This window comes from Eumetopias jubatus, unplaced genomic scaffold (genome assembly GCF_037043125.1).
Source record: "Eumetopias jubatus isolate StellerSeaLion01/CBP00866 unplaced genomic scaffold, mEumJub1_p1.0 scaffold_9, whole genome shotgun sequence".
NCBI lineage: Eukaryota > Metazoa > Chordata > Mammalia > Carnivora > Otariidae > Eumetopias > Eumetopias jubatus.
In genome coordinates, this window is record NW_028274815.1 from 106,407,707 (window position 1) to 106,423,775 (window position 16,069).

At 39.0% G+C, this 16,069-nt stretch overlaps 1 protein-coding gene across 2 annotated transcripts in view; it reads right to left on the reverse strand.

The window, feature by feature from the left end:
• PLCB1 (phospholipase C beta 1) overlaps positions 1-16,069 on the reverse strand; it is a 696,279-nt gene that overhangs the window by 174,694 nt on the left and 505,516 nt on the right. For both annotated transcript variants that reach the window (XM_028112967.2, XM_088026705.1), the window contains exon 10: positions 367-513. In XM_028112967.2, coding sequence (XP_027968768.2) covers positions 367-513 — 147 coding nt within the window. The remainder of the gene's footprint in view (positions 1-366; positions 514-16,069) is intronic.

Genomic DNA, 16,069 nt, shown 5'->3' on the forward strand with positions numbered 1-16,069 from the left:
TTTGCCTTGAACATAAGTTATGTATGTTTTAGTACTTTCCTGTATATAAACACAGTCCAAAGAACTAGGTAGTATTGCCAACGGCTTGAAGTTCACTGAAGAAATTCAGTTACACAAAAAGTCCATTGGCCCAAAGATACCAGATGTGATACATTTCAGAAGACTTAAAAACTGGGGAAGAGATATGTTGTGAAGAAGTGATATTGCCTCTTACAGGCAGAACCTCTGGTCCCAGAGCTCAGTTCTCAGAGGCATTTATAGGAAATGAAAGAAAACACACCTTCCCTTCTGAACAACAGAAAGTAGAAGTTGGTGAAGTTTGGTGAGACTGGCTAAAGTCACTGTCAGAGAACTATGAATTCGTACCTGTGAGGTAGGTGTTGTGTGAGGAATTGATGAAATAGTGAGAAAGGGGCTGAGACATATCTTCATTCAAATCCAGTTTCTCAGGCGAAACGACTCCATTTTCTTCTCCACTCAGATAGCGCATAAAGCCATCCACTGATATCTGTCCTGGAGGAAATGAAGAGTTAAGAAGAATGTGAATGAGTCCATTCTATGAGTGGCTGGTATCATGCTGCTTGAACTTTTTTTTCCCAGAAAACTCTGGTGCATCCAAAGTAGAAGACCATAGCCACAGTTGCATTTTAACATGGATAATAATAGTCAAGGATTACGTTATTTCACAATTATCTCCCAATGCCACAGATACTGGAGAAAACTGTATTTACATGAACCTCACTGACATTCAGAGGATTTAAATACCTAACACCAATCTCTTGTTTTTAAATTAAAAATGGTTATCAACTTTATGGATGGACATCAAAATGTTATTAGTGCTTATCTCTGGGTAATACAATTAGGAGTGAATTTCCAAATTTTCTGTTTTGTATATATATTACTATTTTTTTCCTAAAGATTTTGGGAAAATCTATCTTTATCAGAGAGAGACAGCAAGAGAGAGCATGAGCAGGAGGAGGGTGAGGTGCAGAGGGAGAGGAAGAGGCAGAACCCCTGATGAGCAGGGAGCCCGACGCGGGGCTCTATCCCAGGACCCCGGGATCATGACATGAGCCGAAGTCAGACTCTTAACCGACAGAGCCACCCAGGCGCCCCTATATGTTCCTTTTATAATCAAAAAAGTTATTCATGAGTGGTTTTATTATTTAAAATCAAGCGGAAGTGTTTTCAGTTAATGATCTTTTTCTCTGAAACAGAAACTACAGATGACCACAAATGAGTCTGTCCTAGAAATAAAAAATCAAATGCTGATAAACAAGTAGGTCTTTAAATTTCTTATTTAGAATGACTTTACTTCAAATGGAAGAAGTATGACTCACACTTTAGGTTTACTTGGGTCCTATTTAGAATTTTTGCTTTTGTTGTAACCTTTCTGAAGTGACTAATGCTACATATTGAGATAATCCTTTATCTTTATCGCAGTAATCTTTATGGAATGCCCAGAGAGGCCATCCTCACTATTTTGATCCATTACCACAGTTTGTTTCTTCATCCTTAACAATCAGAGCCTCAAAAACCCCAGCACATTTGTGAGCAGTGGAGATGTTACTTGTAAACCCTGGAGGGTAGCATTTCTTTCTTCTTGTTGAAAGAGTTTTGTATTAACATAATAGTGTTATATGTTCACTGATAAAATATTAGGCAATGAGATGAACAGAAAGGAAAACTAAAACTTTTCTAAACATGCCTAACTCTTTCTTCAGACCTAGGTGCTGTCACAATCTTGGTGTGTATGCTTCCAGGAAAAAAAAAATGGGTGTGTGTGTGTAATTTTTTTTTATGAAGGTGCAATCATTTAGTAACTTTATTAGATTAACCTTAATTAGATTAGTAACCTTTGTATTAGCGGAACAATATATGATAAAAATTGTGATGTAATCTATAATATTTGTATTTTTTAAGATTTTATTTATATTTATTTGACAGAGAGACAGTGAGAGAGCGAACACAAGCAGGGGGAGTGGGAGAGGGAGAAGCAGGCTTCCCGCTGAGCAGGGAGCCCGATGTGGGGCTCGATCCCAGGACCCTGGGATCATGACCTGAGCCAAAGGCAGACGCTTAACAACTGAGCCACCCAGGTACCCCGATATAATATTTTATTTTATATGTATAAGATATGTAACCATAGCAAGACTAAGTAATATTCCCTTATCATTAGACATTAAAGATGTTTCTAGTTTTTCACTAGTATAAATGACGTTGTTGAATACTGTGTTGGTTAAATTCTTTGTTCAAACTCTTAGTTATTTCCTTAGGATGAATTCCCAGGAATAAAACAGCTGGTTCAAAGACTATGCACATTTTTAAGGCTTTTAGTACATACAACCAACTTTCTTTCTGTTAAAGTTCTAGCAAGTTACTCTTTCATCAATGTTTTTTCCTTCTCTTCACCTCTATACCAAACTTGTAGGTAAAAACATGAGATATAATAATTCTAATTTTTATTGAACATTACTCTTGAATGATAAGAGGTGTGCCATCTGCAAGTGTCAAAGCTAGTATTGACTATTTACCACAGTATAAATCTTTTATTTATTTATTTATTTGAGAGAGCGTGAGGGGAGGGGCAGAGCGAGAAGAAGAGGAAGAGGCAGACTCTCTGCTGAGCGTGGAGCATGACGTGGGGCTCGATCCTGGGACCCCAAGATCACAGCCCAAGCCGAAATCAAGAGTCAGACACAATTGGCTGAGCCACACAGGCACTGCTGTAAATCTTTTCACATCCAATAAATTTCTCAAAATAACTGATGAATATTTTTCCCAATTCTGGAAATGTTAGAGCTAAATTGCCTTTAATATTTTCCAGGAATGAGTAAACCAAAAAAATAAATTTGGTCACTGGGTCTTGATGAGTGGAGCTGGGTTTTATAAAAAGAAAAATCTTCCTAAACAAGTGGAAATAAGAATAATAATTTGACTGTGAACTTCTTAAAAGTCAGCTCTAACATATACCTTGATAATTTCAATAATGACAAAAGGAAAAAGTGTTAAGAAGGTCTCATGCATTAGAAATAAGAAATGGGACATAAAGGTCCTCATACTGCTATGTTTGTGTGAAATTTTTTTAAAGATTTTATTTTTAAGTAATCTGTATACCCAATGTGGGGCTCAAACTCATACCCCCGAGATTAAGAGCCACATGCCCCAGTGACCAAAACCACTAGGCGCCCCTGTTTGTGTGAGTTTTTAATAGATGCCATAGTTTGTACCTCCAAATAAATCACCATCACCTAACAAAGTGATTGTTCTGAACACACTACCATTGATGAGAACCCTTTGGTTACTGAGCTTGAAGCCTTTGTTTTAAAATTCATTTATGGTGAAATGCATATATCCTGTCAGACTGGTTTCATTTTGGAAACAAACCAAAATCAATGCCACTTAGAGTCAAAGGTATTTCAACAGATGGCTTCAAAAACAATTTTGGAGTATACAACTCATTAGAAATAAAAAAAAACTAATTTTTTCATAGTCTTCCTTTCTTCTGTGACACATCCATCTGAGCAGCTTCTCTAACTAGTGCCCATTCCTCCCTCCTTCTTTCCTTCTTGCGTCTCTCATTACCTTCCACTTTGCTACCGTCTTGTTTAACAAAGGTTCATTGAACATCTGCCATGTGATGAGTCCACAGAAAAATAAAGTACAGTGAATCACAGCTCACAATCTCATAGAAAATAAGATCATTCATGCCTTGCAAACCAGGTGTGAACTCCTCCAAAGCAGGGTGCACATTTATATCTTTGTCATCTCTGGAATCTACCACAGTGCTTTGTGCACAGTAGGTGTTAAATCAGTCCTCTTTTTTTTTTTTTTGGCTGATTAGTGATTCAAAATAGGAAATAAATTCATTTCAAATTGGAAGATCCCAAGGAGAGCATCGTTTTGATTCTTTGATCTGATCAGGTCAAATCATATGAAATTGCTAATTTTGGCATTTTTAACCTATGCAAATGACAATTTCATCCAGCTCATTCTCTAACTCCAGTTATTTCTCAGAGGTCAGGCAGTAAAGACAAGTGTCTTTAGAGGCCAGCAAAGAAAAAGTAATGTGACTGATGGAATAATGTGCACATCAGGGAGCTGTGGAGTGTGGAAAACTCACAAGTGTATGCTCCTTCTGAAGGCACAGAACCGACAGCAATAAAATATTGTGGGACTAAACCAACTGTTTTTACAGTGCTGGTGACTCTCATGCTGTCATGTCTGTTATCTTGCAGGAATAAATATCCTTTGGTCCGATCAGCAACTTTAGAGAGCAATTAGAACAAAACATGCCAATATGGTGAGGATGACTAATGTTAACTTCAGCATCAATGCTCGTTTATTGTGTCTAGTGCCTTCTGGGGACTTACATTGAGAAAAATTCGGAGCCACACTTACGATTAATTTTGATGTGTTTTATGGGTGCAGGACAGGGAAGTGGGGGGTGCATAAGCTATGTATTTGTTTTTCTCAAACGAGGATATTATAATTAAGGTCAAGTTATACTTTACAATATGCCAAAGAACATGTGTCACACTTATATTTAATTCATTAATGAGAAAACCAGGAAGATGACAAAACTATTTCAAAGAGGGCTCTGAGACACTAGGGCATACATCTGTGTGTCAGCACAGTATCCAAACAAAAACCCCCAAATCTATAAAAATATTGCTAAATTGAATATAAAGCTGGTTAATGTTCTATAGGTCAATTAAACATAATCTTTGGTTATCTTCCTACCTTTATTATTTCATAGGAGTTGATTTTAACATAATTTTTTAGTTTAGATTAAAATCAGTAAAAAAATAGTAAGAGTTGAGTGAGTCAGTATTTGTGAGGACTATTTATAATTAATTATATCAATTAATTAAAAAATCCCCAGTGAAGGAATCTACCTAACTTTGAATAAGAACAATGCAAGAGTTTGGAGGACAGTTCAGAATATGATTGCAGGCTGCAGGTGAGCAGCCACCTGGGAGCAACTTTTCAACCCCAAAGCTTGGCTTTGTTAATAAAGGAGCCAATATGCAAGGCTTTTGATGCATAAATGACTAGGCAGAGATATACCAAAGTCAAGAAAAGTCAATGTAATAGTAAGGAAAAGGAGTAGTAGGCTTGTAAGTCGTGAGGGTCAGGAGTACATTTGCAAAAATGCAGATTTTTTTTGGCATAATGAATTGGCTTAAAAAATAGTTCTGACTGGCTTTGGGACAGAAAGCAGACTCTTAGAGAGTTTTCCTTTGTTGCATATAACCTACAGCTGGATTATTGCTATTGCTGTTGACTTAAATGTATCAGTCCTTCTTTCTCCATCAACACTGTACTGTTTTTGCAAAACTGCTTACATTTTTTTTCCTGGTCCACCGAGGAGCATAGAAAAATGAAAAATCTTAAAAAAAAAAAGAAAAATGAAAAATCTTGAGAATTAAGATAGGAAGCATTGCTTTTCTAAACAAATTAGTAACAGAGCAAGAAATCTAGCTTCCATTTCTGTCAGCGGTAACTGATCAGGGACAAATTCCTCAACCACAGGCTGGGTAAACTATATGGGCTCTTAAGTCTCTTCTCCCTCTAAACATCAGTGAGTTCAAGTAGTTTAATATATTAGGGATGATTACTACTAGCTAAATTAAAACAAACTGTCCCATATTAGGATGACATTAGGAAACATCAAACCACAACTAAAAGCAGTGCTACAATTATCTGGAATAAAATCAAGAAGAGAAGTCCAGAAGGATAAGACCAGCTTACAAAGACTACAAATAAAGCCCCTTACATATTTTCTTAAAAGAAGGCTGGTACGTTTCCAATTGGTCATGTCACTCATATAATGGCACCTACCAAAGTAGGAAAAATAGAACTCCCTTAAGGAGTAGGAAAACGCTGCTCTATGACACTTTTCTGTTCAGAAGTTCTGGTGTTCTGGCGAGAAAGGAAACCGGGGAGGTAAGCGTGGAAAGATCTGACTTCAGTGGGGAGAAACGATCTTGAAAGAGATAAGAGAGGCAAGTGGCATGACAAAACGATGGTCCCCAAGGGCCATTCATATATCTCATAATTCTTCAGCAATATCTTTGCTGCAAAGAAACCGTCATGCAGTTGACAAATGCCATGGCCAGCAATGGTACCTCTGCCTCCTTCTGCTTCCCTCCCTCCCATGGGGCAGACAATGACTGAAACTCTTCTAGTGTCTTGAAATCCTGTTGTGACAAAATGAGACCTTCCAGGGATGCTTTAAAACCATGTGGTGTGTCCAGTGACCCTCAGCTGGATTTATCTCATGCTTACAAGTGCATGCAAAGGCTCTTGTATATTCACGAGGTATGAGCTACTCTGATGCCTTCTCTAAACCTGGGGCCATCCCATGGCTTTTGGGAACAGTTAAGAGCAAGGAGGATCTGTGTCCACAAAAGGGAGCTCTGGAGACTAGAATAGAAGGATGGTCTATCAAGAGCTTGGTGGACTGGTTCTCTCACCTTCTCAGGTCCTGATCCCTTTATCTACTGGCTTCTAGAAAGCTAGATCAACAGAACTTTCTCCCTTGAACTCCTGTTCCAGGCATCTGAGAAAAGATGTTTCAGATCAAGTCTCTCCAGGAAGAACAAGAAATCTTGACCTTAACCTGCCCCTGAAGTTGGGGCACCCAACTAACATTTTTAGTGAGGGCCCAACTCTGTGTGTCAGCCTCCTGACCTTCAAGACTTAAAAAAACATAGCATGTACCATTCCTCTTTGATGCCCTTTGATGTGCAGTTCAGGTTTCTATTCAGTTAGGGTCATGTCCTAATGTACATGTCGCCAAAGAATTTGGAGTCTCATTTAGCAGACAAACTCACTAATTTCATGTTGGCAACATAAGCACCTTCTGGTCCAACTTATTTTGGTCCAGTTCTGCTCCATTTTCTCTTTTACCATTTTGCTGCCCAGGTCTGGCCGGAGATAGAGGAGAATTGGCTGATTTTAATTGCGGATGGACTGAATTTGGAAGGCAGGAGTAAGGAGAGGCTGAGTGTTGCCAGTTGGTGGAGTGGCAAAGGTGCAGTTAAGAAGCCACCCCACCGATTTGCTTCTGATGTACAGACACTAATGCAGGAGATGTCTAGGGGAAAACAATATGGTCCACAAGCAATAGGCAAGCGTTGTTTTCTAAATTTAGATCTCTTTCATAGCTGCTGTCCAGAACCACTTCTACTATGATGGATAGTAGAAACAAGCTCCCTCATTTCCCCTTGATTATAAGCAAATGCTTCCAAATCTTTTAGTTAATACTTTTGGTATTTACCCCTATATCTCAAAATAATATGTTTTGTAGTGCTAGTTTTTGACTTCCCACCACGGGAGATGAGGATATTGCTCTTTCTTCTCTCCCCCCACAGCATATGTACACATTCTTCTCACCCTTCTGAGATAGTTACATTGTAATTTAGTTAGGTCAGTATTTAGTACTTACATTATCATGACTATGCATTCTATTCAGGGCTGAGTCACATAGTAAACCAACAATTATTTTTCTTTCCACGCACAATTTAAAGTTTTCCCTGTAGTTGATAATTGTCTTGTTTTGTCATTTGCTTAATTTCTTTGCACATATCTCAAATCCAACTTCAAATGCTCCACAAGTTATCTAAAGCTCTTTGCAATATGTTCAAACACAACACATGTTCTCCCAGTTTCACTTTCTTGAAGAAGTCTTTTTTGGAGTCTTATGACTTGAAGTTCTCTTATTTTTGTATACCATGTCTTCCGGTAGAAGACTGGAAGAAGCAGACTCCCTGCTGAGCCTTTTCATTTTAGTGGCAGCTCATTTGTCAGTAGATTCCTGAGAAAGGGTTCGTGAGTGAAATTTTTTGAGGCTTGTATGCCTAAAATGGCTTCATGACACGCACACTTGATTACTAGTTTAGCTGGGCATAATATTCTAGGTTGGAAAAAAATTTCTTTTAAATTTCTGTGGGAAAATTTGCTTCATTGTCTTTTAGCTTCTAGTGTGGCTATTGAGAGGTTTGAAGACTTACTGATTCATCCTCCTTAAAACAGTTATGTGGCCTATTTAAAAAAAATTGTTTATTTTCTCTTTCTGGAAATTTCTAGTTTCTTATTAAGTCCCAGTTTCCTGAAATTTTGCAACACTGTGCTTTGGTATAGGTTTATCTTTCTCTTCTGTGCTGGGCACTCTTTGACCCCTTTTAGTATGAAAGCTATTATCCTTTTATTTGAAGGATGTCATGAATTATCTTAATGATAATTACCTCTTTTCTCTCTGGAACGTTATTTGGGCAAATTTTGCATTTTGATATATCCTTTCTCCTATTTTTAATTTTATTTCTTTGTTCTACTTTCTGGGAGATTTCTTCAGCTTTTTTCCCAACACTTCTTTTAGTGTTTTGTTTCTCCTGCCTTTTTTTCAATATCTAAGAGACAGTTTGTGTTCTCTGACATTTCTTTAAAAAATAGCATTGTGTTCTTTTTCAACAGTGCAATATGTTCTGTTATCTTTCTAAGTTTTTCTTCTCACTACATAATCTTTGTTTTGTCCAAAGTTAATATTTTCCTTATTTCTACTTTTTTTTTAAAGATCTTATTTATTTGAGAGAGAGAGAGAGTGTGAGCGAGAGAGAGAGAGGGAGAAGGAGCAGGGGGAGGAGCAGTGGGAGAGGGAGAAGCAGACTCCCCACTGAGCAGGGAGCCGGGCATGGGGCTCAATCCCAGGACTCCAGGATCATGACCTGAGCTGAAGGCAGAGCCTTAACTGACTGAGCCACCCAGGTACCCTTCCTTATTTCTACCTAAAAAAAAAAAAAAGTTTTTCTCATATGTCTAATTACTAGTAATTTTTAGTTTTCTGTTCATATTTCAAACTGGTAAACTAAAAAGTTTGATTGAATTTTTGAATGCATCTAGATAGCTGACTATAAACTGAAAATAAATTGTCATCGTAGAGGGATCAGTCTTTGTCTCTTTGGAGCAACCCCTAATGTCAGTATATTTAGGTCTTCCATCTTGGGCTGATCAGAGTTCTGGGAGAAGATATATTTAATCACTTGCCAGGAGAGTGCAGGCCTGTAGGCCAGCATTCGAGGGCACATGGGGAAAGAAGGATGGAGGACTCAGCCCTCAGTATGTTTATGCATACATAAAATATGTAACTTTATCTCCTTGCTTTCAGTGTGGTAGCCCTGCCTTCACTTGGGACTGTGTCATCTTCAGACCCTCTGTATTCTTATCTCCAGAGAGTAAACCTTTAGTCTTTATCCAGGTGGGAGTTCTGACTATTCCTTAAACAATAGTCAACTAGTTTTCCTTATTTTAGGCTGTACCTCTAAACCCACTTCCAGATGAACCTAAGATCATAAATTTTTAAGACTTTTAAGGGTTCATGGAATAACTCAGATTGGTCCCCAGCTTTTCACATGGCAGATCTATGATCAGTTTTGTTAAAACTGTTATAGCTGTAATTCAGCTGAATAGGGATCAAACCATTCTGAACACCTATGAACTCAACAGGAGATCGAAGAAGAGAGTAGCAACAACTCTGAACAGAGAAGCGGCCACTTACTGGAAGACATTTTTCCAAAGAAGACATCCAAATGGCCAACAGACACATGAAAAAGTGCTCAACATCGCTCGGCATCAGGGAAATCCAAATCAAAACCTCAATGAGATACCACCTCACACCAGTCAGAATGGCTATAGAATTAACAAGTCAGGAAACGACAGATGTTGGCGGGGATGCGGAGAAAGGGGAACCCTCCTACACTGTTGGTGGGAATGCAAGCTGATGCAACCACTCTGGAAAACAGTATGGAGGTTCCTCAAACAGTTGAAAATAGAGCAACCATACGATCCAACAATTGCACTACTGGGTATTTACCCCAAAGATACAAATGTAGGGATCCGAAGGGGTACATGCACCCCAATGTTTATAGCAGCAATGTCCACAATAGCCAAACTGTGGAAAGAGCCAAGATGTCCATCGACAGATGAATGGCTAAAGAAGATGTGGTATATATACACAATGGAATATTATGCAGCCATCAAAAGGAATGAGATCTTGCCATTTGCAACGACATGGATGGAACTGGAGGGTGTTATGCTGAGTGAAATAAGTCAATCAGAGAAAGACATGTATCATATGACCTCGCTGATATGAGGAATTTTTAACCTCAGGAAACAAACTGAGGGTTGCTGGAGTGGTGGGGGGTGGGAGGGATGGGGTGGCTGGGTGATAGACATTGGGGAGGGTATGTGCTATGGTGAGCACTGTGGATTGTGCAAAACTGTTGAATCACAGATCTGTACTTCTGAAACAAATAATGCAATATATGTTAAGAAAAAAAAAGAAGAAGAAGATAGCAGGAGGGGAAGAGTGAAGGGGAGTAAGTTGGAGGGGGAGACGAACCATGAGAGATGATGGACTCTGAAAAACAAACTGGGGTTTCTAGAGGGGAGGGGGGTGGGGGGATGGGTTATCCTGGTGATGGGTATTAAAGAGGGCACGTTCTGCGTGGAGCACTGGGTGTTATGCACAAACAATGAATCATGGAACACCACATCAAAAATTAATGATGTAATGTATGGTGATTAACATAACAATAAAAAATAAATAAACCATCAAAAAAAAAACCTGTTATAGCTGTAAGCATATGGCTAGCTGCCAACATTGTGTAATTATTGTCTCTTAACCTGTTGTTTCCACCCTTGCCAGATTATGCCCTTAAAAAATATTTCCTTTAATGCAATTTTAGTTGAAGAGAATTTAATTTAGATGAATATATTCAGACCATCATATTTCTCCTGATATTCCATGATTTTTCTACTACACCAGACTGCAGAGTTTTTAAGTTTAAAAATTCAGATTTCACATTTATCGCTTGGTCCTATTATTTTTAGGTAAAATTGAGTCAGATGGGAAGAACTGAAGGTTTTCTGTCATAGACCTACTTTGGCTGGTCAGAGACTTCTCATGGGTCTCCTTGGTTTTCTTTTATTTATGTCTTTCTAGTGAAGAGTAAGCAGTGAGTAATATCTCATCACAGAGAGCACTAGATGGGTCATTTGTTGGCTAGGTTTTTCCCAGGTAGAGCATAGTCAGAGTCACAGAAGCAGTTTGAGCTCTCAGGTACATACCAGCAGGAAAGGTGCTTGGTCCCCTTGGTTTCTTTTGCCAACCTCACAAGGCTGCTGGTGTGGAACAGGTATGGGAGTGTGTGTAAGTAGGTGTCAATGTCCACACGTTTCTAAGGCAGTCATGACAGAGACAAGCTGGCCTTTCATTTTATGAGTACCGGTGAATTGTCCAACTCCCCTTACGGTGCTCCTGGGATGTGTCCCTCATGATTTCATTCAGTCAGAAGAAAACACATCCAGATTTAATTTGATTTAATGTAATTCTATTTCCCAAGTCTCTCATGTAAAATTACAATTTGAGTTCAAAGCACTACCTGAGAAATTATCTGATTAAATCTAAAAAAAAATATTTAAGGAGACTTCTGGAACTAAATTCTAAGGCAGCTGAAATAAATTGCACATTCAATTCTGGGGTAGTTGGGAGTATTTAACAGATGAGAGATTTCCTCTCTTCCTTTCCAAGTCCTCTCACCCTTCTCCAGTACACATGGCAACAAAATGTTCTAACTTTGCTTCAGGGAAGGGAGGGGTGGCGGAGAAGGGAGAACTAAAGGACATCTTTTCTTCCTGGTTCTGAGGGCACTCTTCACCTAAGACTTCATTGTCCCAAGTCTAGGGGAATATTCAGACAAGTATGATGTCTGGAAGTGAGAAGGCTGTGACTCCTTTCCCTGGAGATGTTCCAGAAAGTTCCAAGTTCTGATGTTCCCCAGTGGCCAGAAATGGCAGAACAGTTTTATTTTTATTCCTTCCCTCTGACTAGCCCCTGGCAGAAGCACTAATCAGACAGCATTAAATGTCTAAAGCCATCAAGAGACCAGAAGGAGAAGACTAGGATAATTCAGAAGAGGGCAAATCAATTCTTAAAACAATAGAAGAGGTGATTGTCGTTACAGTGCAATGACCAGTTACCCACCCTGTCAATACCCTCTCTTAGCTTCTTTGTTCAGCTCTGGTAGAATTTCTTTTTAAATTCACAAGAAAGAAGTATATCTGAAATAAATTCATAGGCCCTCATCTTCTACCTATAAGCTTATGAAAAAGACTTTTGATAAGGTCAGGTAACACAAGCTAATGTTCTTCTGTGCACCGAGACAGCTGAGCCTGGTGGTGAGTCCTCAGCCCCATACTTTCTCAAGATACTTTTTAGGAGCTGCATGACCAGGGGAAGAAAAAAGTACAGCAGGGCATGCTCAAAAGCTGATCTCTAAATAGAATTCATGGCACATTACTAAGGTGCCATGAAAGTCCCACTGTCAGGCTCTTTTCTGTTGAGTTTGTGTTTTTTACCAGGATGGTTACCTTGGCAATGACCCCATCATGGCATCAAAGCACCGCCATGGAACTTTTCCTGAGCTAGTCCTAAAAGCAGATGGAAGGTGGTGACAGCAAAGGGCTCAAGAACAAAATTATGCCATGGAGCTTCAAGGAAAGAAAATGTAATGGCTGTATTTACAAACACAGTTTTTTTTTTTTTTTTTACTAATGGATTCTGACTTGAAAGGAAATATTTTATATAAGTGCAAGCAGGATATGGAAGGAAGAAAGAGAACCAGCCTTTGAAGAGCTTCTTGAATTGAATCTATTTCCAGCATATTATTTCACAAAACTTTCTATACTGTTTAGTGTATGCAAATATTAACTCATTTCATCCTCATGATAACTCTATGAAGTGGGTAATACTTTTATGCCTAATTTATCAATGAGAAACCTGAGGCACATAGCTTGCCTAATGTCACACAGCTTACAAGTGGTTAAAATGGGATTGGAACCCAGGTAGTCAGGCTTTGCGTTCCGTGCTATTAACAACTATGCTATCCTGCTGTAGAAGACACAATACATAATCTGGGAGAAGGTAAATAATGACAATAATAATCACCATTATCAGCATCATCATTGGAGAAGGAGCAACCCTCACTTGAGCACTGACCATGTGCTAGACACAGAAATCCTATGAGAAAAATCCCATCCCATTTTCAGTTGAACAAACTGAAGCTTAGAGAGGTAAGTAGCTTGTTTGAGGTCACAGGGATACACAGCGTGAGTGCTGGATCTGGAGCCGATGGTGGGGCAATGGAGAGAGACAGTTGGTGGTGAGTACGACTGATGTTGTTTATCCACATAACTTTCCCAGCACTGGCCTGGATGAGGGACACAGATGATGAAAAGGAGAGGGTCTTGCCTCCGTGGCAGTTAGCTTTAATCTGGACACCCTTGGATTAGTCCTATAAATAGCCCTGAATGTGACCAAGGAAGAGTGTTTTTTTTTCTTCCATGATTTACTTATCTCTCTAAAACGTGTGACTTTAATCTGTTAAAAGAAGCTGGGCTCAGGCAGGACAAGTGACCCATGTGGCAGAGGTGGGAGGATTAGCTCTTTGATTCGGATTTGTCTATCAAGGTCTAAAATTCTTTTCCAGACTTCATTTACATTCCAATCTCTGCAAGTGATTTAAAGGTGTCCTCTAGCATTTTTATTCTCCAATTCATGAGTCTAACTTTAAGGAAGAAAAATAAAATACAGCAGGAAACTTGTGAAGCCAATGCGAGGACCAGAGAAATACTAAACAGAAGATGTGACATTATTTTGTGGGTTAGGCAAAAATTAAATAAATAAATAAATAAATAAATAACATACAGGTTAGCTTAAAAAAAATAAAAATAGCCAAACACATGCAAATAACATCTTTCACAGCCCACAGGCACAGAGAAATTTCTACAAATTCAGTCTTGGAAGACAGATGGCCTATAAATTCACACAAAGTCATTGCATAGAGGAGATGGGCAAACTGGACAATATGTCTGACAGCTAGCATGGCCACCAGCCTCATTCTGTGGAGCCAAATGCCAATTAGGCAGGATCTGGCCCTCAAATGCTCGGATGTCACTGGGATTAGGTGGTTGAGAATCCATTCTTCATTATTCAATCCCCACTCCTCATGTCATGATACCAGAGCATGTTGGAATGCTACTGGTCCAATGGCTTAACACCTCCCAAATCACTTCCAAGCACAGCACAGAAAAGCTATTCCCTTGGCTCATGTCGCATGACTTCTGCGAGGCCAGCTCAGAGAAAGTAAGTGCAGATGGCTTGACCATCCCATGGCTCACCGAAATCTATTTGTCTGCTTTCAGAAGTCATCTATGAGATGTCCCCTTTTCAAGAAACTTTACTTGGGCACAAACTTTCCTATGACACTTGCCAACTAACTGTGCTTTTGTAGAGTATGTGAACTTGGCCGATTTCTTTATCTGTTTATTTTTCAACCCTGGAGTCCATGTTACAGACTCTTCTTCCATCTCCATTGCAAATCTGTTCTATTGCCATAAGTATATACAAATACAAGTCCACAATATTGTGTGATAATGTCCACGGAATGACCACATGCTCGTCTCAAAAGCCTCTGCAGATGAACCTCTCACCCAGCTGTCATGGCTTTCTGTGTCCTTGAAGTTTCCCTTGCACTCAGTTGAACTTGTTGGTGTGGTTTGTGTGAAAGTTCTTAATGATAACACCTAACTTTGAGTTAACACTTTTCCTTTATCAAAATGTTCTCACATCTGCGAGTTTATTTACTCCTCACTGTTCTGTTTGGTAAGTAAGACAAAGTTTTAGTATTTAACATGACAGATAAACAAACAAGCTCTTCCCAATGAGATTAAACAGTCCTTTAAAATGGATGTGGCAAGGTAAGGACAGAATCCATCTAAGAATCTTAATCTCTTTGTTTGTTTTTGTTTGTTTGTTTTACAGAACTGTACTGTAATTATTGAAAAAAAAATCCCCGAACAAGTGGACCGACACAGTTCAAACCCGTGTTTTTCAAGGGTCAACTGTATATATCTTCTTTACACTAGAACCTTGAGCTCTTAAACACAGGCTTGGAGTCTTTACATCAGAGTTGTGTAAGTACTGATATATTGTTAAGGATTAGAGGTTCTCAGAGGGATGGGAACAGTTTGTTGCATTTATTAGTGCACTGTCATATTGCTCTATCAGAGGAGACCCTTTACAATGGTTCCTGACCATAAGGCAAAGGAGACAAAATGTTCTGGATTCATAACCAGAATGTTATGTTCCATGGTCAGACTCAACATTGGCTTTCTAAGTGCCAGGACCAAACCTTACTTTCATTTATATCTTCCAGTGTCTAGCATAAAGGCAGACCCAGAATATGTGCTCGCTAATGGTTTCTGATGAGCTCCTTGGAGGATATTATCTCTTAGTGCTTTAAATGTCTCAGCAGTCCTGAAATACAGCTCGAATGTCACTTTCCTCTTCAAAAGGCTTCCCTTCTTAAAGCAATTTCCAATGCTCCCTAGAACCTAAATAAATAAGGTTCCCTTCCCTCCAAGTTTCCCTAGCACACAAAGGACACTTAACAGATACTGGGTAAATGAATGGAAGTATATTACCTTCTATCTTGTATTATAGTTATTTGTATATCTCATTTCCCCTCCAAGTTATAGTCTCCTTAAGGGAGACTTTATCTTGATTTTGTTCCATTTCTTTGTAGTTCTTAAGCCAGGTGGGAAATACATGCTTGTTAGATTAAAATGTCCATGCAATTAAGTGAAGTATGTGTTAGAATAAAGAAAAGAGTTCAGTGAGCATCAGGTACCTTGGAGGAGTTCTCCTTTGAGATGTGGAGGGGGCTGGAAGTGCCTGAGGATTAACGCTTCCTAAAAGCATCTGCAGTGACTATGGTTGGGAAACTTCTAGAATTCACCCCCGGACTGAGCTCCAGTTACACACATGGATAACTCACTTGTTTCACAACCTTATTAGCTGCCTTCCCTTCCTTATTCTCACTTTCTATTGGATCATCTCTCAAACTCTTTGTACTTGAATTCTCCCAGAGTTGGCTCCTGGGAGAACCCAAGCAAAGACAAATAGAGACATTAGTAAAAAGCATCTTTTTTATTTTCTACATGTAAG